This window comes from Tiliqua scincoides, chromosome 2 (assembly GCF_035046505.1).
Source record: "Tiliqua scincoides isolate rTilSci1 chromosome 2, rTilSci1.hap2, whole genome shotgun sequence".
Classification (NCBI taxonomy): Eukaryota; Metazoa; Chordata; class Lepidosauria; order Squamata; family Scincidae; genus Tiliqua; species Tiliqua scincoides.
This window is the reverse complement of record NC_089822.1, coordinates 37,952,279-37,979,283: the sequence shown is the minus strand read 5'-3', so window position 1 is coordinate 37,979,283 and position 27,005 is coordinate 37,952,279. Positions and strand designations below refer to the sequence as shown.

General features: G+C 41.4%; 1 protein-coding gene across 8 annotated transcripts in view; it reads left to right on the top strand.

Moving 5' to 3' along the window:
* MEF2C (myocyte enhancer factor 2C) overlaps positions 1 to 27,005 on the top strand; it is a 175,464-nt gene that overhangs the window by 65,369 nt on the left and 83,090 nt on the right. For all 8 annotated transcript variants that reach the window (XM_066618483.1, XM_066618488.1, XM_066618486.1 and 5 more), the window contains exon 3: positions 19,447 to 19,650. In XM_066618483.1, coding sequence (XP_066474580.1) covers positions 19,447 to 19,650 — 204 coding nt within the window. The remainder of the gene's footprint in view (positions 1 to 19,446; positions 19,651 to 27,005) is intronic.

Here is a 27,005-nt window from a genome sequence, read left to right as displayed (position 1 = left end):
GGAAACCTGCTTCTGTGCATGAATTCGGGTCAGCAGGTCTCTGCAAAAAATAAATGAGGCATTAATTTAACATTTTGTTATTTTCAAATGTGTCTTGTGTGACTTATGAACAGCTAAAAACATTTTATCGTTAAGTGTTTCTTGATAGTTTTTGCCACTAGCCTATTACTAGTTTGTTGAAAAATATGCCTACATTGGAGGAAGGGGTTAATATTACAATTGATAATATGTAATAGAATGCTTATGTTCTGATAACTTCTGTTTTTAGTATTGTCAGCCTTCCTCCATTGATGATCTTTATTTTTTTTAATCCAAATAGTTATTTAAGAATTTATGAGACATTTTCTAGGTATTGAAAATGAGAAAAATCGTTTTTAAAGTTGTTTGATTCAAGTGTTGTTTCATCAAGAAATCAGAATGTGTCCGTAGTTAAGCTCTTATATACCTTTTGATTTAATCATGTCTTAAATGTTTTCATTGGGAAAGACACCTCTTTTTCCACCTTGTAATTTAAAACAAACGTGTCCTTGCTGTCTTTTGGGGAAAATTCTGTTTCTGTGCTGTTGTTTTTAAATTTATGTTAGAATTTATGTTAAATTTCTACTCTGTAGCACTATGATCCAATTCAAAATTGAGTTATAGCACACTCCTATACATGTCTTCTTGGAAATAAGCCCCATTGATTTCAATAGGATTTATTCCCAATGTGTATAGTGGGTATAGGATTGCAGCCTTATGGCCCAGTAGCACGCAGCCGTGCCGAAGGAGTTGTGCTGCATGCTGTGGTGTAAGATCAGTTAGGCGGCTAGTGAGAGGTAAGAAAAAACATTTTTTACTTACCTTCCAGTAGACCACCTGATTGCCAGTGGGTCTTATCAGACCTATGCCACCTATTTTGCTGGCATAAGTTCGAGGAGAGGAAGGGGGTGGGATAAGAGGGGTGGGCTGGGAAAGGGGGATAGGATCCAGTGTGTGAGACTGCTACTGAGATTGTCCCCCTCCTGCCTTCAAACTGCTCCCTCTTTGGTCCCTCCCTTGCCCTGAATTATCAACAAACCATCCCTTCTGCCATCTTGCCTGGATCTCTATCTGGGCAATTGTGGTGCTTGCATGGAGCCTCTGACCATTTCCACTGATGGCTTCGTCATCTGTGATGGCGGCGCAATGTTTGTACCATTGCTGGGTCACTTATAATAGCAGACTGTGAGATCTGCTACCATAAATGGTCCATAGGATCGAGCCATTGGTGAATTAATTTCTGTTAGCAAAATTGTCTTTCCAGGGCAAATTAGATTTGTGTAGGATTTTATAGTATCAGTTTTCTGAGCAGTTAGATCTACCTTACAAACATGACATTTTCATGTCCCACCAGCTAATGTGTTTCTGGCATCTTGTACGTTAGCATGTTTTTTAATGCAATTATGGCTGCAATCCTGTCCACACTTATCTGGGAGTAAACCCCATTGACTATAATGGCACTTACTTCTGAGCAGACGTGCATAGGATTGGGCTACACATATTTCCTGCTTGTTGAATGATACTGTTGCTTCTGTATACAAAAGGGAAGGAGCTTATTAAACTCTCAATAAACTGCCGTTCTGCACACACATATAAAATTTTTATACAATTTTTATTGTAGATGTTACCATTTTAGAGTCTGTTCTATTAACCTTTAGATTGCATTGATGGTTCGAACTTGGGAGGTGGATAACTGTAATTTTATTCATTTTATTTACTTACTTACTTACTTATAAAAAATAAATAAATAAGGGTACAGCATCTCATCCTTCAGGCACCTTAGGGAAGGATTTCACAGAGCAGAGTAAAGGCAGACAGAAAGAATTAAAGTGAGAGGACTGAGGGGAAAATAGCTGCATCCTTGAAATCCTCCATCTTCTGTACAAAGAATATACTGTGTATAGGACATGATTCATCTAGAATCAAGCACTTTAAATTCTCAGAGCCCAGTCCTAATCCTTTTCCCCTCCCTTAGCTTGTGCAGCTGAGGGCACACTGTATTCAGCAGGATGGTATGTGTGTGGATCAGATGGCTTCAGCAAGGAAAGGGGAATTAAATTTCCTTACCCCTGCATAAGCCTCCCAGCCCATAGCAGGTCTCCTCGAACCTGTGCTAGTGATTTTTTTGTTAGGGCAATCCAAGGAGAGAGAGGGGACAGAGGGGAAGCAGAAAATGGCAAATAGTATCCAGCGCACAACAACACCACCAGATCCACTGCTACCACAGTCTCCCTGCATTTTTCTGTTATACCCTCCCCTCCCCCACGGTCTTACTTGCAGCAAGAGAGTCAATGATGTGGACAGGAAGGCTGCGGCCTTCCTGCCTGCATCCTGGCACCACTCTGCTCAGTGCACTGCTGATAGGTGCCTAATGACTACTTTTCAGCAATCTCCGGCAGTGGAACACATGTTCTGTAGCTGACTAGAGCCCATAGAATTGGGCCGTCATTGATTCTATGGAAAACAGATTCATGGCCTAACTCTTCCCATTGAAATCAATGGGGTTTCAGCACACAAATGTTGTTAAACATACATATTTAGCACCTAAATTGGTGTCACTTGTGCTTACCCTAGCAATCTGATTGTAGAACAATTTTTGAATTTTGCACGTACCTGGAAAAGTCAATTTGTTCTTTCCTTATAAATGTAGCCCTGCAGCTTGGCAAAAAAATCCCGTTCTTCCATGACAGAGATATAGGTTGCTTCTTTCATTTTAGTACCTTGCAGCTTATTAAACTGGTTTAGCATCACAAAATTAACTAATACTTTTTCCTTCTTTGAGCATCCAGGGTCCCAAAACCGTTAATGATTTCAGTCTATTGTCTCTACCACTTACAAGCAGTAGAATTGTTTGACCAGTTTTTAAATAGAAGCTGAAATTCTCAAGACCTCAGAAGTATTTCAAAAACCCTAAAACCATGCTCTCTCTGAAATACTTTAAGTCTTGCTAAAAATACCGTATACCATTCTGAGAGCTCACAGTAGTTTTCAAATTATATAGGTAACAGGATTCTGCAACAATATTATAGGTCCTTGAGCGGTGGCGTGACCCAGAATGCCACCTGATGCCACCTCTGCAGTTGTGTGTTGGTTTTTTTTAAAGCCGCTGCTTACTGTGCTCCTGACATGGTTTCTTCAGTTCTGGAAGTGCAGCACTTCCATGTTTGATTAAAAGGAACTGTGTGAATAAAGGAACCCCTTTGTTCTTGCTATCCCTGTAAATCGAATTAGAAGTCCTGCTCTTTCACCTTTAAAGAATCCACTCCTGCAGCAAGGTAAGGAGGCAGGTGATCCTGCTCTCTTTCAGCAAGTGGGATCTATGAGGGTTGCATCCATATCAGGCTGGAGGGAGGTGACAGTGGCAACAGACTTGTGATGAAAGGCACCCCAAATCCACTCCCTTCTCACCCCTTTGTCATCTGGTACTGATGCAACCTGCATCACCTCACTTAATAGACGAGCCATCCTTACACCCTTACCTTTGTTCAAGCTGATGAACAAAACTCTTGGCAACACAAATAGTTCTTAGCTAATCGTGACCAAGGATGGAGGAAATAATCTTTTTATCTCAAAGAATTAAAGGCAGAATTTGAGGGAGATTCTCAACTCTGCTTCCCCCACCATTCATGTGGGGTGGAGACGATCCTTGCAGGGAAGAAGATGGTGGCTTAACCATTCTACCAGTCAGTTCTCTATCGCAAATAGCTGGCAGGTTTTTTTCTCCCAAACCAGGCTCTGAAAAGAGAAGAAAACTTCTTTAAGGGAAACTTTGGTGGAGGGGCAGCATTTGACATTTTCTTATGGCATTTAGGACATTAATGCCAAATTGGACTCCCCTACTTCTGTCTGTCAAATTGGACTCCTGTCTGTGGCAGGGGGATAGGTTTGCAGCCCCCTACATCCCCTGCTACAATCCTAATCTATGAGGAGTGCAACCTGGCTGCTTTTGACTAAAGAAAAATGAAATCTGTCACAGTAGTGCTAATTTAGCTATATAGCTAAGTGTCCCACCCACCATATTCTTATTAACTCCTCAAACACAGGGTTAAGACCACACACTTGCCAATATCCTGGAAGGGGAAGAAAACAAGATTTAGGCTTCTTTTTTGACTTTCATAAGAATTTGGGGAAAGATTTTTCTTTCCTTCTCCACTGGCCTTAGGACCTACAAAATTATCATACGTTTTGTTCTGTCACAATAAAAACATCAGCTATTTCTTTCACTTCAAGCTCGTCAAGCAAAAGTGTACAACATCAGAAGGCAGTACTGTACCTAACAATTTGTGAGACTGGTTGAAGATCATACAATTAAAATTTAATAATGTCCATTGGCTCTGATGCAACTTTTTAAATTCTTTGACATAGCTTTGTGTGGAGTGAAAACATATAACATAGACCTGTCTGTTGAGACTTTATTGGTACAGGTCTAGTGAATTAATACGCAACCAATGTGCAGTATTTAACAGATAAACTCCAGAAGAGTAACCTCATTGTTCATTGCTGGGAGGAGCAGGGAACCAGCAAGGATTCCAGTGGCAGTTCTATAAATTTAAAGATCCACTAATTGATTATAGCCTGAGCTGTTATCAGGAAGAACTTGTTAATAGAACCCCCAATCGGAATAATTTTTTATTTTATTTTTTTACAGCCGCACTGGATCAGTCCATAGGCCCATCTAGTCCAGCTTCCTGTATCTCACAGCGACCCCACCAAATGCCCCAGGGAGCACACCAGATAACAAGAGACCTGCATCCTGGTGCCCTCCCTTGCATCTGACATAGCCCATTTCTAAAATCAGGAGGTTGCACATACTTGCATACTTACATAAAATCAGGAGGTTACATCATGGCTTGTAACCCATAATGGATTTTTCCTCCAGAAACTTGTCCAATCCCCTTTTAAAGGCTTCCAGGCCAGATGCCATCACCGCATACTGCGGCAAGGAGTTCCACAGACCAACCACAAGCTGAGTAAAGAAATATTTTATTTTGTCTGTCCTAACTCTCCCAACACTCAATTTAAGTGGATGTCCCCTGGTTCTGGTGTTACGTGAGAGTGTAAAGAGCACCTCTCTATCCACTTTATCCTTCCCATGCATAATTTTGTATGTCTCAATCATGTCCCCCCCGCAGATGTTATAGATCAACTACTTAGCAACACTGGACCAACTCATCAAACTGAGACACTGACCCAGAAACAGAGCTCTGTAACAAACATTGGTGCAAACACTGTCCCCATGTCTGTTGACATCATTATTGTAGGACTGAATATTTTCAGTTGCACTATGAAGAGTTCATAGTAGGACTGTTGATTAGTTTAGTAGATTACTCAGTTAGAACCTTTTAATTGACTGGGGAAAGACTCTTGGTTAGTCAGGCAGCAGATTTTAAACATTTTTCCATTGTTTTTAATATACGAACTTCGAAAGCCTGTGGGAGGCAGCTGCCATCTTAGAAGGGCATTTCCTCTTCTCTCCCACACACTCAGAAATGCCTCTTGTCAGATGGAGCTGAGTGCAATGCATGTGAGTACCGTCTAAAAAGGAACTGTTTTCTTCAGAACTGTTTGTTCATACACAGATGTGTGCTTATTTGATCAATTAATTGACTGACTAGGACTACATTCCTAACCACACTGAGAAGGGGGTAAATCCCATTCAGCTCAATCAGGATTGTGCTGTAATTGGGTGTCAAAACTACGAGTTCATACACTCGTATGAACTACTTCAAAACTCGTAGTTCATACACCTGCACATCTAGTGTGCTCCGTATCTCTGCCTGCCATCAGTGCCCGTCTGAGGTGTGAATAGGACAAACAAATCAGCCTGTGTAAAAGAATGGGATCAAAATTAGTCAGTGGATAAGCAGTTCACTCTCTTGACATTCTGTTTCTGACTTCAAGATCCCTACACTTAAGCAAAAATGTTTAAGTGGCTGCTAGAGGGTGCTGAACTAGAGTTCACTCACACATATGACAGTTTCTTCTAGTTTGAATCATGCCCTAGATTGTCAAGTCATTACAAACAGAAATTATTTCACATGGGTTACATTATGCAAATTGAGACCAAGCCTGCAAAGGCTGGGTGTGCTTGTGTCCATTCATTTAGGGGTCTGTTAACCCCTTGTGACTGAATCTTATTTATTTTAATAAGATTATTTATTTTATTTGTGTATGGTGTCTCTGCTTTTTAGTATGACTGTGCCCCAGGACACCCCAGCAAGCTGGTGGCAGCAGCGATTGCAGTCTTGAGAATTTAAGGAATAATTTCCTGCCTGAAATAGGGTTTAAGAAACAAATATCTCAATAGTGTTTAACTTTGCAGTCCATGCTGCAGTCTTTGGAATCAGAGCTCCAGTATTTGTGCCTCTACTTTAAACACATTTACTTGGGGAAATCCAGATGATTTCAGTGGATGTTATAATGGATGCTATTTATAGAAGATATATGTATTTTATTGTCTGGGATAAGACAGTTTATTGTCTCAGTTTGTGCTCATCTGACTTTAACTCAAAGTGCCCTTCGTGGCATAGTTATTTGTGTTGAGAAAGATACCTGAAGGCAGACATTTGGTGATAAATTTCAGGGCTCCTTAGGTTTAAGGCTGTGATGTTTGCACTGCTAAACTGTTAAAGAGTATGGCATCAGGGAATTATTAAGATTCCATGCAAACAAGTAGACTAAGAAAGAAGCAGGCCATGTCAGTGAATTGTCAAACACTAGAACAAACACAGGCAAAAGGAACGATCATTTCTGTCTTCGAAGGATTTGTTTGGAAGGCCCTGAGGGAGTAAGAACTTGAGGTGGGAAGCAAAACTGAAGTCATTGTGTAGAGGAAGAAGTTGCACTCTTCCTGTTTTGACAGGAAATGGAGACAAATGTGCTTCCTGACCATTTGCTCAGTAGGGAATGAAATATTCTCTGACCTTTACCTCATGAACATTTTAGCTTTGCTTAGCTAGTAAACATGTTCCTCCCCCCCCACTCCAAACATTTATTTATATTTGCCAAAATGGCTGGATATTGTATGGCTAAAACATCAACCCCACCATATATCACTGTGCTTTGTACAACCTGCTTTGCAGTGCACATGTAACTTCATGTAGGATACATTTGATAAAAGTAGTGTGTTTTCCTTTGGACTTCATATTGTGCAGTACTTTTAGTTGCTATTTTAAGCATGGCTACACTTAAATATAGCACAGGATTGATATCCAATGTGCAGTCCAGCATTCATCCTGAACATGAAGCTATTCATGTATATGAAATTATAGCAGTTATTGGCAAGCCATGGCGCATCAGAAATCTCAGTAAAAAGATGTGAAGTGAAACAATGTGACAAGACCAACCCTTGGTTCTTTTGTCATGCCATGTACTACCACAAAATGCAGTTGTTCTGGTTGAAATTCATTTAGCTAACATGCAGAGAGAGAGAGAGAGAGAGAGAGAGAATGAACTGTTTTAGAGTATGTGAGAACATGACATCCCAAATACTGATGAACCTTATAATTTGTGAGTTTTTAGAACACCTATTAATTAACATATCTTTGAGCAATCCCTGCTCCTGTTACTCTTGTAGTGACATAGCAGAGATCATCCAGCCTGGATTTGAAAATTTAGGATATTTATGGTTTGACAAAGTGTGCTTTGAACAGTTTGGTTAACTCTCTGCTCCATTATTAGTCTGCTCCTATTCTGACAGAAAGAAGTTAGCAGAGAGAGGGAGAGAAGAATGAGGACTTTTTGTGATGTTCTAGAGAGCCCTACTATTTCATTACATCCTGTCCAATCCACCACACAGCTGGTTTAGCACACTTAGATTTTAAGCCAGTTCAGTTTCTTTGACTGGGGATGCTAAATCAGGGAACATCATACTTCAACTTAACTGACATGGCAGTTGGCCTGAGGTGAGGGTGAGGCATGTTATTTATTGCAGCTTCAATTTTAGAGCATCTTCCTTACAGCGCATTTCAGCCTGCTTGTGTCAAGGACAATGGTTCCCTTTGCAGACTATCTCAGCATTGTCTTGTCCCCATGCGTTTTGCTGAACGATTACAAGAACATGGCAGCAGGCTGATGGAAGTGTCCCGGGTTGCTCTTTTTAAAGGTCCTTTCATTTTAATGGGGCCTATCCAAGCATTACACAAAGGAGGATTTGTTTAGGGAGAATCCTTCAAGGATGTGGCAGCCTATGACTGCTGCTGAGCGTAATCATAAAGTTGGATGCAACAGAGCCTTTGTTAAAAGATGGCCTTACCTAAAGAAAAAAAATTTTTAAAAAGGAGATGCAAATTTGAAGATTTTTAGATTATAGGGAAGTTATATACTGTAGGAGTTGTGCTAATAGTAATGAACTGTTTTGTATATTTTCTAGCAAAGACATGCAGAAATACAATGGGCTAGAATAAGGGCACTTTCTAGGTAGGAACTATTGTAAATATTTTAAGAATGGGAAAGAATTAGTAGAATAGAAATAATTTTCCTATCAGTGTTGAGCACAACCTTGCTAAACCTGCACTTCAGGCCTTCAAAGTCCTTTGTAATGTTGATTATAAATTATTATTTTAAAATGAAGCATCATTTTTTAAACATATGAAGTAATTGCCAAATATCATTCCTGCCTGCTCACTGTGGGGTTATTTCTCTATTTAAATGCCATAGGATAATGGCTGCAGGCCCCAAAGTCGATATCATTTCAACTCAAAAAATAGAGACCTTTTTTATATAGTGAAGAAGAGTAAAAAGGTCACAGAGAGTTCATTCTCCTTCCACACCCTTGATGGACACCAAGACTGTTATTATGCAAGGATCAAAATTATTCTGTCAGCTTACCAAATTTTGACAGGAGAGACAGGAATAGCCCAAGGGGGGGGATGACAACGATGACAACAACAACACACCCTTGTATCATCATAACCACAAAAATGGATGACGCAGTTGGTAGATTTGCGGCTTCTACTTTTCACCAGTAATTTTTGCTCCTACACTGAGCCATTTACAGCTAGGAGTGGCACAGTATTTCTGCTATAATTTTGGATAAACATAAACAATGGCCAACTTGCTGTTCCTTTTTTGCCACCACAAATTGTTGGGACGGCTTCTGGGTGGAAGTCAATTTTTATCATGTTTTACAAAGTCCTATGATATATGAGAGGACCTGCCAGCGAAACAAGCAAGTTTCATTCACTACTCATCGACATGCTAGTTTGGCTCTATTTCCAATTACCATGCAAAGAGGATCATATTTCTGTTAGTATATGTACACATTTACGTTTCAGCATGCTCTGTTTCTGTTTGCTCTCACTAGTACTGTGTTCCTGAAACAGCTATTCACATGTTAAATTATACCCAGGTACATCTTACCATCATTGTTAAGTATATATTTCATTCAATGCAGGTGCATAGTACTTAGGAAACCTAGGTACAGTCTGAACCTAGGTACAGTCATTCACATGGAAATGTGTACCTGGTTACTGAGAGCTGTACCTGGGTACAACATAACCTGTTTACAGCTTTTGACCACACGTAGGTTTATTTTTACAAGCCAGTAATCTGTGTGTTGTTCACACATATTCTACCCAGACACATTTTCTTGTGAGTGACGGTTCCATGTAAATTACTGGGTTTATTTTTACAGACCTTGCACATGGTGCACATATTGTGCCTTTGTTGAAGAGTAACCCAGCTAAGACTAGCAATTATTGTACCTGAATAGTCCTGAACCTGTGAACAACCCATTAGGCCAATCCAGTCATGTGAAAACTGTAGGCCATAAGCTGAGTCATTTTGTATGCTATCTCAATAGCTCAAAAAGCTGGGCTGCAATGTCTGTGAAAAATGGATCAGTGCATAGTGTATAGTGGACTGCAGTGGGTTCTTCCCCCAATAAATGTAGCTTGTGGCAGAATGACTAAAAATCATAGTTGCTATAGGCTCAAAGGATCACGTAAATTATCTCCTTGTCCCTCAGGATCAGGGAGGGTCATCTTTACCATCTTATGAAAGCATGTGGAAAACTTCAATAAGCTAGTACCGCCTCTTGTTAAGTTTATTCATTTTTTCTTGTAAATAACATATGCTTAACTACCTAGAAGTGGGAACTAGGCACACAAATACTGATCTTGATTTGTGGAACATAGATTAGAAATCCACTAATATCTCAAGCAAGCATATTCTGTTGAGTCGTCTCCCCATGCAAAACCCCATCAGTGTAGGTATTCTTAAAGAAATGGAACTAATGTGCTATTTGGCTTCAATTCTCAATCTAGTTTATTAATGTTGGGAACTGTGTTTAAATGAATCTTTGGTAATTCTTTTGGGGTCTACTAGGAATGCATAACTTGGAATACACAGACCCAAATCCTAACCCACTTTCCAGCACTGGCGAAGCTGTGCCAATGGGACATTTGCTGCATCTTGCAGTTGGGTGGCACTCATGGAGTCCTCCTCAAAGTAAGGGAATGTTTGTTTCCTTATCTAGGAGCTGCATTGCCCTTATGTCGATGATGGAAAGTGGGTTAGGATTGCACCCACAGTCTTGTACAGGGGTGTAGGCCTGCATTATGACTCTCCAATCCCACCATAATCTTATTATAGGGAATAAGGAGGATGACAATGAAATGCGTAGGGTACATTGGTAACACAGATCTGCATTAAATGGGTTTGCTTTCCAATTCACCTGCTTATGCAAACATGGGCCTGCACAAATAAGACCTACAGATCTGCATTAAATGGGTTTGCTTTCCAATTCACCTGCTTATGCAAACATGGGCCTGCACAAATAAGACCTAGATGTGCCCTTAAATAAGAGGAGTGAGATTATTTGAGTAGCCGTTAAAACCCATTCAGCTACAATGAGAAGAGTGGTAGGAGTTAGGGATGAATCAAGTAGCCCCACTACTCCCTTTATCCAGCTACTCCCTTTACCCGGGGAAGGGGACAAAAGTCCCCTTCTCCTGAGGAACCAGCAGCAGCTGTCCAAAGCATGCAGGATGCGGCAGCAGCCATTTTCGGTGCTGCCGCGTCCGTACACCCCAGGCAGCTCAGGATTGGGCTGCCCATCTCCCCATGCATGGAGGTTAGTACAGGATGTTCCAGGAAACATCCATTATTCATGTTGAAAGCCCCCATACAATCTTCAGAATCAGTGTGGCAAATTATACTAGATAGTTCAATCATACTGTGACAAATCTAACCTGGAAACAATAAAGTGGCGATTTTCAACTGGTGTGCCGTGAATTGCCTTCAGGTGTGCCACAGGAGTTTAGGGGAGGATAATTTATTAGTAGGGTCACTAGGGATGTGTGCGTCCCACCAGCAGCGTGGTGTGCCTTGTCAATTGTCAAAAAACTGGTTGTGTGCCTTGACAATTTTAGCACCTTGTCAGTGTGCCCTGAGATGACAAAGATTGAAAATCACAGCACTAAAGCCTACTGACATTAGTTTAAAGTAATGTGTAGTCTGGTTGTGAGCTATGGAATTATGAGCTGTGAAACAACTAAATTCTTCCTCCCAGCTCCCTAATGACCTGTACTGTATTAACTTTTACCAAGCTCTTCTAAACTCCTTCATCCCATCTGCCTAAGAACAGTCTTTTTTTTTTAAGGTACAGCATGTTGGCTGTGATGTTTGGTACTTTGTTACTATAGTACAGTCGTGCGCCAGTGAGCAACAGACATCAGGACCACAATCCTCGTCGTCAGGCAGTGCTTGATGCAATCTGAACACTCTGCACAGGGGGGATGTTCCACTCCCCTCCGGAGGATTGTCTGAGCCTCCCAGAGGCAGCGCCCATCTGAGCGCTCAGGTTATATGGATACTGAATGCACATACATGGAAGATCACCCCCTGATCTACCTACATTCACCTGAGCACATAAAATTAGGGTCCCATTTGTGTACACAGACAGCTTCTTATAGACAGTCGTTACAAAGTCTCATTGTAGAAGTGTTTGTATTATTTATAGGTCATCTCCTATTCAGAAGCTACTTGCCATACACTCAGTAAGTCCTAGTCAAATGTATTTATTCCACTGTGTTCTTGAAAGGTTGTCATTTCAGTATTTAAGGAGCAATGTGCCCAAGCCACTCCCTAGACAGCAGATTCAGTGTGGTACTGCTGGGTAGCTCCTCCCTCTCAGGGAGGAAGGTCTGATGACAGAAATCTCGTTGAGAGGAGAGGGCTCCCGGTTACCCCAGTCTGACCTTGCCTCACTAGGCACCAGCAGGTCTTTCAGCATGCTTTGCAGAGCACTTGAGAAAGAAAGGATGAACACAGATTAGACTCTCGACAGTGCAGATGCATTGGGAGGCTAGCAGAGCTATTTACCCACCAGTGAGCAGCATTGATGAGACCTGTTAGGCCCTCCTCTCACACCTCAGAACAGGGAGACACCTACAATGAGTGATGGGTTCTGTTTTGTTTGGACGTGAAAGCCCTGATTGTGCTTTCCCAACTTCCTGCTCTACGGGGCCTGGAAATGGAGAAAGGTTGCCCTCACTGCCGAAGACTCCCAGCCTGAATTGCACTTTCCCGACCTCCAGCTCTGTGGGGCCTGGAGACGGAGAAAGATTGCTCGTGTCACTGAGGACCCAGCCTCAGGGTGCAGACAGAGCAGTGACCAGCTTTCTTCTCCTGGAGCCTGCGCTGTAACCCTCACCCCCTCACAGGGACCCAGGAGCAGTTGTGGTCCGGCGCGCATTTCAGAACGACTGTGCGGCTGAGTGATTGCAGTGTTCATTGGCCGAGCCATGACCAGCCCCGCAAGGAACAATCCTGATCAGGCCCTTCAGGTTGAGGCAGTGCCAGTCTTGGCTTTGGAGGAGCTAGAAGCCCAGCTGCAGTGCTTCATAGCCATCACACTCTTGGTCACGGCCAGCACAGTCCTCGCTATCCAGCTAGCTCCTCAGGAGCCTCCAGTGCCCCCTCCCCCACAACATGTCAAGTTGTGGTCAAACCAGAGGGAGGGCCCACATAACTCCATGTTCCAAGAGGGACAGGTCGTCTAGTGGTAATAGCCTGAACCCAGACTCTCCCAGGGCCCATATGCCCAGATTATCTGATTATCAAGAGGAGGACTCTGTTCTCCCTCTCCCAATTCTCCCCACCCTCTACCAGAAGGAGTTGGAGACCGGATTAAACAAGCCAACTCTGTGATACTATGTGAAGGAGGCCTGTGGCATGCATGCTGCCTTAGGCCCAGCAGACCTTATTCCCTGTGCTACTGTGTGGGGGAGGCCTGAGACCTACAGACCTGCAGAGGGAGGTCTGTGGTCTACAGGCTGACTTAAGCCTTGATAGGGGCCTCTGACAGGAGTGACATGTGAAGAGGACATCCTGCAGCAACCTCACAATGTTTTGGAAATGAACAATGGCAAACATCTCATCAGCATTTCCCCTTAGCCAGCCCTGCTAGTGCAGCAGTCAAGAGGAATCACAGGCCAATCCTATCCACACTTTCCTGGGACTCTAATGGGATTTACTTCTGAGTAGATATGCATAGGATTGGGCTGTCAGCTTCTCCATGCTCAAACCACAACAGCTGTGGCAGGGCTGTGAAACAGCTGCAGAGCTCCTTGATTCACCTCACCCCTCCTGGCCGACTTGGTAGGATCTGACACATTTGACACCTTCCCTCACATGGTCCTAGCCCAGTGTGGGGTCTTGCGGGGCCGCACATCTGGCAACGTCTGTTACAGAAGCCTAGCCCAACACACCCTAGCTGCGGCCTTCCTTTCTCACCTTATGCCTGTGTGAACTCAGTGGAATTGGTTAGAGAGCATTCTCCCCTGCCTTGTGCCATGCCCGTGCTGTGCCAACTACATGAGAGACAGGGGCAGAAGGAAGGAGAGGAAGAAGGTGGCAAGTCCAGCAACAGCCATCCCAGCATCCACAAGATTAAGTGTGTTTGCTGGGGATGTGTTTTCTGGGGTGGAGGGGATCCCAGCCAGGCTGACCCCCTTCCAAACTAATCTTCCTGTGCTGCTGGGTTCACAACCTCCTCAGTCTTGCCTGATCTATTGTGAAAACAGACCAGAGTGCACCTCCTGACACGGAATCTTTCAGAAAATCCACTAAAGCCAGGAGGACACAATCATGTGATCATGTGTGCAAATTTATCCCATCAGTTAAAACTTCTGTCTTGAGCACAGAGTCATATACAGTATTCAGGAATCAAGATGAGTTGCACTGAGACAAAGAGGCGACACGTTTGAATGCTTCATTAATAATAAATAAATAATATGTACTGTATTAATTCTTTGCTGCTCAACAGACATTTGTCAAACTGAATATCAAGTCTGCCTCTGATCAATGCTTACTGGCTAATTTTAATTAACTGAATAGCTAATATAGCAGACTGGAGACTAGTTACACAGGTTTTTAAAATATGTATTGGTTTTTTATTTATATTACTCCCATGCATTAAAAAGTTACTATACTTTTGTTTTAATATATGAATAATGCAAAAAGAAAATTCATTCTTAAATACCTTTCAAATGGTTCTTAATAGTTTCTGGAGTTCTTGAACCTTCAACCATTACTAAAAGAATAGATTTATTCATATGACAAGTTATTGTAAAAGTATGAGTTATTAATGATAGATAGTGATATTGTGTTACATGCAAAAAAAAGTTCTTCACTGTAAATGAGTGGCATATTTTAAAAGAATAGTGAAATTTCCCTTTCATGGTCGAAACAGCGATGCATAAAAACAGTTTTATCTCTCATGAACAATGGTAGCATCGTTATATAATACATTTAGAGAAGATGCTAATGGAGCAGATTCTGAACAATTAAGAATACATTTGGAAGAAAAAAAATGAAATAAAACATCTTATTTTGTCATTTTAATTTAATTTAATCGTATGCAATGGTCCGTGACAAGATATATGAAAATTAGTATGTGCTGCAGAGCACAGTTTTGTGGTCTCCCTAAATGTCCAGGAGTACCTAACTGTAAACACAAACAGTAGTCTTAAAGATATTTCTGTCCCAGAGTATACTTTGATGGTGAGAAGCTGCAACATGTTAAATTCTGAGGTTTCTCTGTAACAGAAACTATACTATATACAGACACTCCTCTACCAGTACTGTGGTCTGCAAACCTGATTGAAAATAGCTTAGGTGCAGCACTGTATGTGAGGTTCGTGCATCCTACTCATTCCATGTCTTGGGTTGTTTAACCTCTGCTTTAAAAAAAAAAAAAATCACAGATGTACTCCTATCACTTTAAAAATGTATTCCTCTTTGCTGCAAAAGAGAGTTTTGAAAGAGCATTAAATAATCCAGTCGTTTCAAAGTCTTATTGTTTGACTTTTTTCCTCCTTTATGTTTTAGATTGTTTACAGCAAGAAAAATTTTCAGTGTAATCCTATGCATGTCTCTTTTGAATTTAAGTCCCACAGTGTTAATGGAGCTTATTCTCAAAGAAGTTGGTTTAGGATTGCAGCCCTTCTCTTTTCACTTAGGGTTATAAGATCAATTAGTACAAATGCATGAGTCAGTTCATGCACATTTTTTGTACTCACTTGAATATACTGGGTCCCCAAGTTATGATTGTCCGAGTTAAAGATGTCTGAGTTATGGATGACCACATCAGCGCTTTCGCACAGGCATAGTCTTTCTGTTGTGATTCATTCATGCAATAGTGCTGAGCAGGCAAGACCCCATTGTTTCGATTTCTGTACATTCCAACTTTTAGGCAAACCTCCAGAATGGAACCAATATGTAACTTGTGAACTAATGGCCCAGTTCCACCACCTACCAGCCCATAGCATGCAGCACCACCAACAGAGTGCATGCTACATGCTATTGTGGGGAGGTGACCAGATGGCTCAGGAAAGGTAAATAGAAATCCTTTTTTACTTGCCTTCCCATAAGCTGCCTGGCCTTCAGTTGGTCTCCTTGGACCTATGCCAAGAACTTCATCCAGCTGATGTAAGTCCAAGGAGAGTAGGGGAACATACTGGGCTGGAAAAAGGGGGAAAGAATTGAAACTGCTACCACTAGATCCCCCACTCCTGCCGTTGAACTGCCCCCAGTTTGACCTACTTCCTGCCCTGAACTGCCTATGATCCTCCTTCTCTCTGCTGACTTTTATAGCAGCAGCTTAGGATGAAGAAGGTTCAGCAGACCACTATAATCCCACATACCCACTGGCCATTTACCCTGGTGGCCACTGTCTGCAGAACAATGGAGCGACTTTCACATCAAATCATGAACTCCATCAGTGTAATCGTCATGAGGAAGCTGCTTGAACCATTCACTAATGAGGCTATACTATATCTCCAAAACTAGACGTGTTAGGGCAAAATGGATGCCATTTTTGGAATCGGCACCCCAAATTCATATCAAACCACCGTGAAGTTTGGAAGAAACTTTTCTGACCCTCAGTTTTGTAGACCTGTGTTATTGGTTTCCTTAAGATCCATCATATTTCCATAAGAATCTGCTAAAACCAGGTACAAGCCAGTTAAGCCTATTTAGCCCCAATGACTTCAGTTCGTCAAGCATTTCCTCAGATCATATTCTGCTAGACTTGCATGGTGTTGTATACAGGTTGACATGTAGAGCATAGTTTAATATGTTAAGATACAATACTTCACACACGCTGGTTAGGACAATGTACTTGGTTGATTAAAATATCTGACTGTTAAGGTTTAACTGGTAGGTAGATCAAGTTGTCCCTCAAAGGGGAAAAAAATGAACAGTGCAATCACAATATACAAATTGATTTGAATGAAACTCAGTTGCAGTATATAAATCTATTCTTGTGGTATGATCTTCTGGTTAAAAATATTTTTGGATGGGAAGCAAGAAGATAGAGACAGCAATGTGTGGCATCTCTCAACCTGCCTTGTGGAAAATAAATGTGCAGAGAACTGGCATCTAGCCATGTTTCTTTGAAATGGACTAGCTGGTGGGATTAGATGGACTTACTGTCATGTTTTCCATGGCATAGCCAACTAAGATTTCATGGTAGGCTGGGATGGTAGTTAGCATTAGCTTGCATTAGGCATGTAAGAAGATAAACCAACGGCTTTTCAAGCCATGTACAGTGGAGTCTTTTATACCTAGGAGTGAGCCATGTGCAGGCGTACTTTTACGTCTAGCATTAAACTGATAGTAACTAGCATCTGATTAAGCAACCTTATACCATGTATGTTGGTGCTTGACCTGTAGCTTTGATTTGGCTACCAAGTGCTTTAAAAGATCAGAGTTCTGCTTCACCTAACAAGCCTATATAAGGAAAATGTGAACAAATGCCATTTGCTAACACGCAGCTTTTATGTAGTGATTCTGTTACATTTAACAGGGGAGAGCAATTGTCCCTGTTCACCACACTATGTTTTTACCAGTGGTTTGTGTCTTTCTTGCCATCTGGGACAAGGAACCATTTTTTCCTCATAGGTTTTTCTGCTGTGCTATGCAGACTGCTTCACTGAAAAGCAGTAAATGCATATTTTAAATTGAAAACCAATACATAAGTGTTTGCAATAATAACTGTTGGTTTTGACATGCACTTTATTAATGGCTTTTTTATCAGACGTTCATTTTTATAAGTTGAGCAGATATCATTTTAAAATAGTTAAGAAAAAAATTCAAGCTTGATGCACAAGTTTTCTTTTTCGTGCACAAGCACAAATGGTAAACTTGTATAACAGAGCCTCAACAGATTTAATGGACAAATAACTTCAGTGTATTATATTATTTTGGCACTGCATTTGTATTTTCACCAAGTCAAGTTCAGGTGAAGTTCTCCATTGCCATGATGCACACTCTTTTGCACTTGTGTACAAAACGTCAAAAAAGAAATGACACTTAACCCATTTTTGTCCAACTTTTGGCTCAGCTGTGTCTCCCTATATTAAGTGAATGTGAATAGACATTTCTTTCTATTGTTATTTCTGAGCAGCTATTAGAAGGAGATCTTTCCACAAACGTTTAGAAAAAGCTGACAGCATTTTACCTAGTTTTGGATACTGGCCACTGTCTTAGCTAGTGAACTAATTTTGATTAATTTAGAGGGACAGTGGCAGGAAAGAGGGCAAAGGCAGAAGAGAGATAAGAATGAGCGTTTAGTCCATGTTTATTAAATGTTGTTGTTACCAATATACAAATGTAAATATATGCTGAACTCATTGGTGTTTATATTAGCTTGTTAATTAATAGCCTGCTTACGTTGGACAAGTGAATTGCAATAAAATTAAAGTGTAAAATTAAATTAAAGACAGTTAATATTGTAACCGTTGTACAAATTGATGGTAAGGCCACACCTGGAGTATTGTGTCCAGTTCTGGTCGCTGCATTTCAAAAAGGATATAGTGAAGATGGAAAAGGTGCAAAAGAGAGCAACAAAAATGATTACTGGGCTGGGGCACCTTCCCCATGAGGAAAAGCTACAACGTTTGGGCCTCTTCAGTCTAGAAAAGAGGCGCCTGAGGGGGGCATGACTGAGACATACAAAATCATGCAGGGGATGGACAGAGGGGATAGAGAGATGCTCTTTTCCCTCTCACATAACACCAGAACCAGGGGACATCCATGAAAGTTGAGTGTTGGGAGAGTTAGGACAGACAGAAAAAAGTATTTCTTTACCCAGCATATGATTAGTTTGTGGAACTCCTTGCCACAGGATGTAGTGATGGCATCTTGCCTGGATGCCTTTAAGAGGCGATTGGACAAATTTCTGGAGGAAAAGTTCATTACGGGTTACAAGTCATGGTAGGTATGTGCAAGGTAGAGGTAGACTGCCTCAGATTGCCAAATGCGGGGGAGGGCACTAGGATGCAGGTTGTGTCTGTTGTCTTGTGTGCTCCCTGGGGCATTTGCTGGGCCACTGTGAGATACAGGAAGCTGGACTAGATGGGCTCTTGGCCTGATCCAGCAGGGCTCTTCTTATGTTCTTATGTTAGTATCTCTGGCTATTTTGCAAAGCCAAGGGGTCATTTTAGTGGCAGGGGCATCTTCCTGTGCAAAGGGATATGTACACACTTATGGGAACCCAATAAACAAAAAATATTGCTAAGACTGTGGTCCAAAGTTGTACATCTGAAGCAAAAATATACGATCCTGGAAAAAGTATTGAAATACTTGGAGATGGTATTAAACTAAGTTAAACCTGCATTATTTTTGCACCTTTTATAAGACTGGAAACATAGTCTGTATGAATAAACAACCTTCTCACCTATCTATCCTTCTTTCTTTTTTTCCTTCTGCACATTAAGTATTGTGTATATTTCATTCTTTGGTTATTTGGCCCTGGAATATATTTGTATTCTCTGTGGAAAACGTTGTTTAAGCTGGCTGGTTCACTTCCCTCCTGAACTTGTTAAAGCTCCGACTGTAGGTATTACAAAGAACGTTTCACAAAAAGCAGTGGATCTATAAAAGGGATAGACCTCACTTCTGCCTTTCTTATTATTTTTTTAGGTGACTTTTACAAAGAGGAAATTTGGGTTAATGAAGAAGGCTTATGAGTTGAGTGTCCTGTGTGACTGTGAGATAGCTCTCATCATCTTCAACAGCACCAACAAACTGTTCCAGTATGCCAGTACTGATATGGACAAGGTATTGCTGAAGTATACGGAGTACAACGAGCCACATGAGAGTCGAACGAATTCTGATATTGTTGAGGTAAGAATATGACTCTCCCTGTATCTTTCTGCACCTTCATGATGCCAAGTGTGTAAGTGGACTTTATTTTCCAACATGGCAATTAGGAGATAAAAAAATTCAAGTGAAATTTTTACTCACTTTCTCTACAGCTCAGAAATTATTGAATTCAGGACAACATACTACTCTCCTTGAGTGTGCTCTCATGATTTAATGTTGCTTCTATTTAACATTCGTGAAGAATTTGCTGCTGTCAAATACATACTTCCTCACCGTCAGGCATGACAATAAAACTTCAGTGACCTACACCCTTTGAGTCAAATATAAAGGCATCCTTTTTGCCATCCATACTAATTTGCATTATGATTGCAAGTTAATCATCTTTTGAGGGTCAAGCCATCTCAAGCCTTTTGTGCATTTAGCTCATACATGTACCTTGGTGTATATTTTGAAGTCTGCGTCTTGCTGCTTTGTAGGGAACAGAAGAACATTAATTCCCAAATGCTTTACATTTTTTTCTTTTTTGCAGCCATTGATTTACTCTGTAGTCCTGTGACAGTGTCTTAAGCGGAGATGCAAACAAATAATTGAGTCACTTTAGCCAGACTTAAAGTCCTTCGACAAATTCTTACTTCAGTATAACGATCTCAGGGAGTTTTGCTGCTGATTTCAGTGGAGCCAGAAGTTAAGTGCCTGTCTGCTGATAGCTTCCTGCACTCCTCGTTCTGTGCTTAATGCAAAACTAGAAATGCACAAAGCAATCCCTCAAAAAAATCAGGTTATATGGGGCAGGGGGAGGGGAAGGGAAGGATGTGTATACCTTCCCTATGAGCACTGTGCTACCCATACTGACACTCTAGTTCCTTTGTCATGCTATCAGGTGAATTCAGGTCCTGAGGCAGGGTGCACATGGGTGCCATATGGTTTGAGTGAGGAGTTTGGCGCATGCATCCAAGTCTTCCAAATAGCCAAGTACAAATGCAACCCAATACTCCAGTCTGCAAACCACTTTCTGATTCCAGCAAGAGTTCAGTAAGAGAGTGTCAAATAGTGGTTGAACAATTTCTTCTGTAGTGAGTTTGGTTTTGATTTTCTTGACACCTTCTAGAGCAAGTAGGATATGCTTAATTTCCTGTTGCCAGAACCTCACGCTGATCCTTGAAAACTTTTTTTTTTTAGTTTACAGCAAGGCATTTCACCTCAATCTTGAGATCCAAGTAATCTTAAACATTTCTCTCTCTTGTGGCTGACAAATGAAAGAAGATTCTATTACAGGATCCCTTGCCATTACTTATACACTTTGGTGTCCTGGGAAAATTAGTAAAATGATGGCAATGTGTTCTGACTTACAACACAGCTCTTGTATCCAGTGGTCCTTCCTACCCATTCAGTATTTCTCTGTAGACTTTATTGTGGTACTCTTTCACATAAACTTGCCATCCCTTCTGCATTTTTTTTTAATGCTTCCACGACATCCTATTCTTTTGTGATATTTTTTTGTTGACTAGCACTATCAACTTAGGGAACAATCCTAACTCACTTTCCAGCACCGACATAAGGGCAATGCAGCTCTGAGGTAAGGGAACAAGCATTCCCTTACTTTGAGGAGGCCTCCGTGAGTGCCGCCCAGCTGCGGGATGCAGCATACGTCCTATTGGCACCACTATGCCAGTGCTGGAAAGTCGGTTAGGATTTGGGCCTTAGATATATATTTAGGTTTCAAAGCGGAAGAGCCTTGACATTATAAGATGCCAAAAACAAAATAAAGCCCTCAATTCATGAGAGCTATTTTAGAATGTTTTCCTCATGTGTATCCTGAATGCATGGAGGGAAGCAGGATCATGCTTGAACATGGAAGCAGGAATTTGTTGAAGGACTTTAAGGCTGGCTAAGGTGATTTGACTGATGATGCATGAAAGGGATCGCTGTGCCTATGTACCCGGCACGAATGTAGGCTTCTTCTACTGGAAGCCCAGTACAATAAGTGTTCCTGTTTCATAGAGGCACCTTGCACATATATGCATCCTGAAACCTCCCTAATACTTTTGCTAAATCCCTCTAACACTTCTGCTCAACATATGGAAGTGGGAGGATGGGACAATTCCCCCTCCACACATTCAGTATTGCATGGAGGGAACATATGAAAATAACTATAGAGTAGCAATTCTGAATATATTATATTCCAATCTTCATCACCCAGGAGCATCTCGTGAAGCAATTTTTTTTTCCATTGTCAATTAAAAGTATAATAATAATACAGGTATTTCTATACCGCCTTTCTTGGTCCTCAGATTTCTCCTTAGACTTTATTCAAGGCGGTTTACATAGGCAGGCAAATTTAAATCCCCGTAGGGATTTTTACAATTTGAAAGAAGGTTTCTATCTTTCAAGAAACCACAACATTCAGGTGTTTCTTTCTTGATCTGGTCGTACATTCTGGCCTCCATCCTCCCACGCTCAGAGCAGATGGAATAGCTCGGCTCAGCTTGTCAGCTGCTTCAAGGTCGCACGGTGCCAGTGGCCTCGAACTGGCGACCTGCGGATGTTGTCTTCAGGCAAATGGAGGCTCAACCCTCTAGACCAGACCTCCTGCCCTGTATTCTCCTCCTCCTGTATTCTTTTAAGGAACTGTTTTTTTTTTCCCCTGAAAGCTTTTATTTTCCCTTGGCCTATCTATTCAGTGTTGATATGGCTGTTATATCATGCTCCTCCTCTTCTGTTTTATTTGGAATTCTGCTGATCCTGTTTGTTTCTGATACATGCCTCTGTGTAGCATCAGGCATCCAGGTATTCATTAATAGCAAGGTATTCATGTCTGTGCATTGTGGCACTGTTAGATTTTGCTATCTACTGCAGGCACAGTCTACCCCTATCCCCATTAGGGGACTAATGAGGGGGGCAAGACTGAACATACTTCTCTCTTCGGTCTGTCAGGATGTTAACATCTTACAATGTATCATTAATGCCTTTATTTCCTCCTCCCCCCAGACTCTCCTCCAGTGGAGTCACTAGGATTCGCGTCACCTGGTGCGGGAGGCCTGCGCATCACCCCATGCAGTGGGCGGGGCAACACCCCAGGTGGTGGGCGTGGTGATGTACCATCACGCCGCCCCCACTGGTTTTTTGGCTGTACCTTTTGATAGAACACAGATATTTAAATGTGGTTTGTTTCATTGCATTCTGCATGAAATTACGCATTGATTGATATATAATATGATGGAATTATTATTGCTCCAAACTCTGATTTTAGTGATTTCGAAAACTTGTAGAGTCTCACACACACACACACACACACACACACACACACACCCCGTGTCAACTTACTAACGCCTTATTGCAGCAGTTCTCAAACTTTCAGCACCAGGACCCACTTTTTAGAATGACAATCTGTCCAGGACCCATCAGAAGTGACATCATCAAGCAAATTAAAATAAATATAAATAATTAAATTAAAATAAAAGAAATAATTAAAGAAGGGGGAACCAGTCCTGTTCTACCAAGTGAATTTTCTCTGTAGTCTGCCTGCAATAGCACCCCCCAAAAAAGAATCAGTGAGATTTCCAGCCCTCCCCAGTGCCCAGTTTAAAGTTCTTCTGTTTCAAGCATATCAAGATAAAGACCCACCTTATACAAGTTTAAAATAGAAAATGTTCCCCTTACCAGTTGAAGCCTCTTTTTTTGCCCTTTTTTCGGGGGGGGGGGGGGAGGCTGCCTTCTGGAGCATCAGTTGAGCTCCAGTTCTGTCAGATCAGGACCATTCTGGTGTCCTCACATTCCCCTTTGCTTGACCTGATCAAAAGCCAAGGCACACCTGCCTACTTGCGAGTAAATGCGACAGTAAGGCTGTTTCGCTGTCCATAGGGCTCAATACATTCACTGCTGGGAGGGAGGGACCTGCTTCTCGGGTGTTTTTGAGGGGCTGCATTCATTGGATCAGGACCATTCTGGGTGTCCTTAGATTCCTCCTAGCCTGCCCTTTCCAATGCACTAAGGCAAGTATGCCTACTTGCGAGTAAACGCGCAATATGACTCAGTTTCACTTTCCATAGGGCTCCATGCATTTTTTGTTTCTGATTTTTTTTGCCATAACTTTTGAAGGAAAGGAGCTATTTCACTCTGGCTTTTTGCATTGCATTCTGCTGGAAATTCTGCATTCAGTGGTGTATGGCATGATGGGCTGCTCCTCAAACCGCAATTTTAGCGCATCATTCCCCCAGTGCGCATCACCCCCCCTGTGCGTCACCCGGTACGACCCGCACCCCCTGCACCACCCTAATGATGCCACTGCTCTCTTCTTGAATGAATGATCCCAGGCATTTGATTTCTAATGAATATTTTGATACATGTGGAAAGGACCAGAATATTTGCAGATTTTAGAGAGAGAACCCCATATGCATACCCCCCCCCAAAAAGTTTCCAGTAAAGTATGTTTTGTGATAATGTATGCTGTAGGGAATTTTGTGTATGCAGTTGTGGCTTTGTACACATTTGCATTAACAAAAGTTTCAGACTCTTTCTTCCAAGAAAGCAATAGCCATAGTCACACATTGGCAGCCGTTTCAGAATATTTAAATTGTTAAGCGATAATCACACAAAAGAGAGACAAAGTGCCTCGCATATTGTTTCTTCCCATATGGCTCACTAGCTGTTAAAATAGCTTAGTAACTTGAAAGGATGTGATTTTCTATATTCAGACCAAAGTATGGAGTGCAGAGGTCACTCTGGATTCAGCACTGTTTCAGGGTCAGAGGAAATAGTTCTGCACTGTGTGGGTGTTTGAGGGGGGAAAATCTTTACATTAGCCAAAAAAAATATCTTCAGCGTAATTATATTGTTTTACTTGATAATTAGCATTGCTGTTGCCAGTACAATGAAGCAAAAAAACAAAAGCTGAAGAGGCAGGCAGCTTTGCACACAGCAAGTAGCTTGAGTACATGTGTTGTTGTAGAATAAAGAATTTCCATCTCTGAAACATTTAAATGCATCAGTTAAACACTAGAAAGAAAACCCTACCCATTAAAATCATATTCTTTTAAGACATCTGGCATTGTTTGACATAATGGTCCCAAGAATCTGTTTACCTTTTCATACTGCAGGTTTTTGTACTTTCAGAATGTGGCTCACTAATCTGATAGTAATTATCAATAGGTTCACTGATTGTTTCAATGACTCTGTGAGCCCATGCAGACAAAAGTTTTACCACTCATTCTGTCACCCATCGGCACCTTTTTAAAATCAAAGTTTATGTTGATTGTGGACCAACGTAGATGATACTTACCCTGTCTGAGCTGCCCCAGGCGATTATGAATGTGTTTGCTCACAGTGCACACCTGTGCCAACTTTCCCCTTACTTCTTGGTAGTGTGTGTAGAGGGGTGGGCACACATACACCTGTGCCTGTGATGAAAGAGGGCCAGAATATACTCACATTGTGAGCATGCACACCTATGCTTACTTTGGCTTGGCTGGACAGGATGAGTGTCCTCCAAACAAGTCTACAGACTTTCCAAGGCATATCTGCTGCAGTGCAGAGTGAAACAGCTCACTACAGCTTGAGCACCCCTTATCTAAAAGTCTGAAATCCCAAATGCTTCAAAATCTGAAACATTCTGAGCTTGTCACATGGGTGACTGAGACAGTGACACCATTGCTTTCTGGTGGTTCAGTGAACACAGACTTTGTTTCATGCACAAAATAATTTAAAAATATTGTATAAAACTGCCATCAGCATTTTCTTAACATCTTGATATTAAAATATTTCTATATAGTCTTCCAAATGCTCAATGCCTAGAGCAGGGGTCTCCAAACCAAGTCTCTATCTGGCCTGTGGCCAGCCTCTTGTCCTCTGAAAGCCCCTGGCCCACTTTACTGAACATGACTGGAACTATGCTCTGGTTGCATCTGGAGAGTGTTCTAGGGGCCAGAGAGGTTGAATGAATGAGCCCATTCATTCATTTATTCACTCATCTAAGTTCCATCTCTAATTTATTTATATAAATTTTATATTTAAATGTTTTTTCGGCCCTCAGAACCATGCCAGACATTTGATGCGGCCCTCTGGTCAAAAAGTTTGGAGACCCCTGGTCTAGAGGAGGAATGATTAAAATAATGCTTGCAAGGTGTGGTTGCTACCCATTAGCTACCTTGGTAACTAAATTAATCCCAATATGAATGATATGCTCCTGCTGCATGCTGTCAGTTATTGCTTCCCTGTAACATCGTTCTTTGAAACAACTGATGGATCAGAAATGAAACAATCTCTGCTAAAGAGTGCACTTGCTCAAGCCCCCTTTTTATGCCAAAAAGTGAGGGAGGGCTTGTGTGTGTGTTTTAATGGAAACCATTGTTTGCTCAGTTCAGATGAAATTAATTGGCATATACGTGCAGGAATCTGGGCTATAATGGAGGTTAGACTGTCTGCACACCTGCAGACAATTTGTGGCACACTGGTTGAAAATTAAAGGGACTCTGCTAGAATTAACTGCACACAGTACTGTTTTAAGTAGTAGAGAACACGGATGTGTGTTGTGGGGATGTACAGTGTGGGGGCACACCACAAAGTCCTCTGAAAAGTGCCACCACCAAAGCTATGAGTGCATAAACATTCACAACCCATGCACTGAACAGCGGCTGTAATGCTTATTTTGTGAGCATTTCTGCATTCTCAGCTTTGACACATTTCAGAGGAATCTAGTGAGGTGGTTCTGCCTTACCTGCTGCCCCCACACCAAATGTCCCTGGTAGAGAAGAATTTTTTTAAAAATGTGACTTTGTTTATTTCTTTATTTTTTTTTAATTCTTGTAGCAAGATTTATCTTGACTTTCTTTGCTTGTCTAACTAGGCTGTCTTAGTTCTGTACAGGTAAGACAGAATACGTGTCTCATTCACGTATTAGACATGAGAAATGGAAAACAAATCATCATTGCACATTAACCTTTTTACCTTTTATATAAAAATACTTATTATTAGAAATGTTAATACAGAAACATTCCTCTCACTTAACAGCAGATGAAAATATACATTTGGGACCGTTTGGGATTGCTGTAACTAGACAAAAATATAAAGGCATTGGGCAGCTTTTGAAGTTGTACCTACTAAATGAATTCATTCAGGGTCTGTAAAGGCTTACTATCTGATGTGAACTATGTAGGCTTTTTAATGAATCCTGGACAATGTTGTCAGTGCAATCCTTAAAAGTCAATCCCACTGTATTCAGTGGGGCTTGCTGCCAGTTATGAGTGTATAAGGTTGTAGCCTGTGTGACTTACAGGCTCTACTCTACCACCTTTTTTTACTGCTCATTTGCATTGACTGTACTTTTAATACGTTTTAAAGCTTAAGCTCCATTGTTGCATTTTAACATCTTACTGATGTTT